This window comes from Porites lutea, chromosome 3 (genome assembly GCF_958299795.1).
Source record: "Porites lutea chromosome 3, jaPorLute2.1, whole genome shotgun sequence".
NCBI lineage: Eukaryota > Metazoa > Cnidaria > Anthozoa > Scleractinia > Poritidae > Porites > Porites lutea.
The window spans coordinates 33,458,381-33,462,640 of NC_133203.1; the positions used below are offsets into that span (position 1 = coordinate 33,458,381).

The 4,260-nt window shown below is 41.5% G+C and overlaps 1 protein-coding gene across 1 annotated transcript in view; it reads left to right on the top strand.

Moving 5' to 3' along the window:
- The window catches only part of LOC140929646 (uncharacterized), a 1,776-nt gene extending 45 nt beyond the window's left edge, over positions 1-1,731 (top strand). Inside the window, exon 1 of the mRNA XM_073379386.1 lies at positions 1-1,731. This exon is cut by the window's left edge and continues 45 nt beyond it. Coding sequence (XP_073235487.1) covers positions 1-1,651 — 1,651 coding nt within the window. The 3' untranslated portion in view covers positions 1,652-1,731.
- Positions 1,732-4,260: the final 2,529 nt, after the last annotated feature.

Sequence of the window (4,260 nt, forward strand, 5' to 3'; positions counted from 1 at the left end):
CGCAGTATTCAAATCCACTATCGGCTTGCTCGTGAATAAAGGCAGAGACAAAGCGGCAGAGAGACTGAAGGAAGGTGATGTGACAGATCAGAAATTCCGTGGAGTCATCATGCGCGAAATCGACAACGTTAAGCTGAAGTTGGATGGTTTGGCAAGAAAAGATTTGCTAGCGAGCATTAGCTTTTTTAAGGAAGGAATAGAATCGCTTTTCGTTGTTTTTGACAGAGTAGCAAGGTCAGGAATCGAGTTCAGCGCTATAAAAGTACCAGATAAATCAGCAGGTTCGGGCACATCTGTTTCCCTCGTTAAAGAGATCGAAAAGTTGAGGCTTACAGGCCTGGATGATTCCGCCACGAGGGCGCTTGTCAATACTAAAGAAAGATTTAAAGATGCTCGTCGGAAAGCGACCGAAGCCTTTGCTAACCAAGCTTTGGAACTGTCTGACCGCTTATTAGCCATGCAATATCGAGTTATGGCTACAGTTCTAGAGACGATTGACAACCCCGAAGACGCGTTAGCATCTTGTAGGGTGTCAATCGAAGAGCTCCACTCTTTGTCAGCGGTACAGACGTGTTTTAACGTTGAACTCAAGAAAGGCTTGCGGGCCTCGCTTAGCAAAGAGGAACGCCGACAAGTCATCTCAACGGTCTGTCAAGTGAACCGGGTCATCTATGATGTAACACTGATGGTAACAAGCCGTGGGGAAGTTTTAGAGTCGTCCTTGCTTCATGCAGGGAAGGAAAAAGTAGATCCGATTCGTGATAGGAGAATTGCTAAAGCTCTACGTAAAGTGGACATGGAACACTGCTGTATACAATGGTCATTTGGTCAGGAGGGTGAAGAGGAGCACAAGTTGAAAATTCCGCAGGGTATAACGACAAATACGAGGGGAGAGTTCCTCATAGCGGACAACGGGGATAAGACTGTGAAAGTTTTTAGTAGCAGTGGAAGTTATTGCCATAGGTTTTACCTCCAAACGGATGACACCATCCAGTTAGACATTCGCGATGTTGCAGCTGACGTGGAAAACAATACGTATGTTCTGGTCAGACTGAAGAGATCTGGAGCTGAGCAACGTGATGAATATGAACGGGAAGTCTGGGTCTTCCAAGACGGCTCCGCTGACCCGCAACGCAAGTTTGCCGTGAGAAAAGGGGACCAGGGTTGGGGAAAGCTTGCAGTTTGCAGCCGCCATGTACTGGTGTTGAGAAAATCTGATAGTGCAGTGGTTGATGTGTATGACCTTGATGGGAAATTTGTTCGTAGCTTGGGAGACTGGATGTTCATGTATGCAACAGATATCACTGCCGCTCATAACGACCGTGTCATGGTTGTTGACAGAGGCAAATCCTGCGTCCGCTGTTTCAACACTGAGGGACAAGAACTTTTTAATTTTGACATCAACATAGAAGCAGATTATTATTATCGAGTTTCATGTCACCCGGCAGGAGAACATGTCGTTGTTGCTGGTCATGAACGAGAGACGGGTCACCCTGTGGTCGCAATATTTACTAAGACAGGTGACTTGTTACGGAAGATACAGCTGGATGAGAACAAGGTTCGTTGGTTTGGAGGAGTCGCCGTGTCCATGGAAGGTCTCGTGGCTGCAGCTGTAGTTGTAATACCGGACTGTAAAGTAATAGTTGTCTAACTGAATCAAATATCAAAAATTAGTTTTAGACAGTAAATGAACAATGATCAGACCCCGGGGGGTACTGGGACCCTGGAACCCCTTAACCTATACCAGAGCTAGTTCAGCTAAATTTTGCTACACTATACTAGAGTAAACTCCCCAAGTCCTCCCTATCCTAGAGTAGCTGTTTCCCTAGTCTAGATAAAATCCTTAACCAACTGATCAGTTTCCTGAAAAATGACACCCTATTCTAGACCCAAACTCTCCGATTTATATACCCTCCCCCAGAGTAAACTGCTTGAAAACCATACCTTTCACAGCGGCACATACCTATATAGCCCATATATGACAGTACCTTCCCCCCCGGTGATCAGACTGCAAACAGGGTGCCAACAGAGAACTAAATCCCTGTAAAGCTGACCCCCTAAACTTCTCTTATAGTACCTGGCAACTGTTTTAGGGCTATCTTATATCAAAAGGAATCATAGACAATCTTACAAGATTATATAATTATTGAACCTGGCCCATGCCATTCTGTTTTCAAGCCAACATTAATTTGTCTTGCTAATAATAAATAAATAGTCTTAGTACCTCGTAGCTGTAGTTGCACCATCTGACGGTGAAATCAAAACTTTTGGCGAACCACAGGTCTTACCTTCAATGAAGTTTTGTTGACAATTCACAAACAGAGTGTAATTTTTAAACAAAGTCTGAAAACTTTTAATTACGTACTCGATCGCTGTAATCACATTCTTTTCATGAAGATTTGTTGACAATTCGCAAATAGTGGGTATTCACGTTAGAACAAAAGTGTAATTTTTAAACGAAGTCTGAATACTTATGTGGCGAACAAGCAATCTCTTAATCCGCGGAAACCTTAGGCACACTTTTGGCAGGATTATTATTTTTTGCAGGACATAGATATCCACGATGTATCCATCATATTCGCCACACCATTTATATTCTGCAGTTTAGGAGTTCTCAAATAATGCAATAAAAACGCATTATAACTGAAATGAATGGGATGTCACATAAGACAACAGACGCCTTTCTTGCCACTGAACTGTAAGAGGTCTTTCCCGTATTATCCGATGTATCCGTCACTCTAAATAAAATATGTGGATTTTCAATGAGATCCTTTACCTTAGATATTTTATGTATACCTTGAAGCAGATCTGTTGTACCGTAAGTTCTGTCCCCGTTGTGTCCGCTATCGCTATTATACTTAAGATTCTTTGTACTACTAAGATCTGACGGAATATCTAACTATTCCTTTAGTGTGGCGGATACAAGGGAAGCGGGGAACAGTATTTGGAGCTTGTTCAAATTAATATTTCTTTGGCTGTTTTCCGATTTAGCATGGGAACTTTCCCCTTTGAGTCTGTGTTCAATTTTCCCCTTAAATTGATCTCATCTACACTACTGCATAAATTCAACGGATATACCGGAGACAAACTCACGTAGGTATCCTGAAACAAGATCACACTCTTCATAGGGTGTGTTCCTTTCGGCGAATCCAAAAACGGATTTTTGATCCTAGATTTGACAGATTTCGCGGTCGAAAGGAACGTGAAATCCGAAATTGGATTTGTAACCTTGGTAACCTTTCGCCAACGAGTGCAATATGCACGACAGCCTCTCAAAAAATGACGTGTTTTCTACTGTTTGACAAATTATGCGATTATACTGTGCAGAATTTAGTGGTCGGTAGTTCGAATAGCGACGATGGAAGATATAAAACAGACAAAGAAAGAATGTCGCCCAGTTTGATCCAGTTCCATAGCTCGGATTTTTTTATGTAACACGATCGAGTGCCTGTCGCGTCTACGAGCGAGTTTGTAGTTAGATAGCAGTTCATTTGTTACTTACTTATTTCTGATTTCAAGCAATCTTTAGAGACAAATGGTTAGTATATGGATATTTTAATGTACCAGGATCAATCTTCTAATGTTTTCAGATGTTTTGCGGCAAATGACAGCAACGAGGAAACTCTACGGCCTCTATGGGAATACTTCAACTGGAAAAACCGCCGGATCATCTGACTAATTTCGGATCCACTGTGAATGGAACAGCGTAGATCACTAATCCGTTAATCTGGATTTGGATTCTTCGGATTTCAAATCCAATGAATCCTTTTTCAAAAAGGATTCACCAGATCTAAAATCCGTTTTTGGATTCACCGAAAGGAACACACCCATACAGTTATATAGGATCGGGCGTGCCTTTCCATGGCCGTTCCTCTTACGAGGAACGCTTTTGCGGAAAAACTTCCAGAATTAATTGCCATTCTAGCAAAAGATCTGAGAATATGCTTTTTAGCTTTCTCCTCCCTAAAACTGCCAAGAATTATAGTTTGGGAAAGATTTTCGCAGAACTTAGTATTATTTTAAGACTTCAAAAAAGGGAACTGAATTTTTGGGAAACGATCATCGTCATCGTCGTTATCATTACCATTGTCATTGTCATTGTCATTATCATTATCATCTAGTAATGGAACTAATATCATCATATTTAGCGGTAATGGACAAAACAAATTTCAAATACGCAAATGAAACTATAGAAACTGTTAACAAACAAATATACCTAGGAATAGAAATGACATCATCTGGTCGTTACGCTTATGCAAC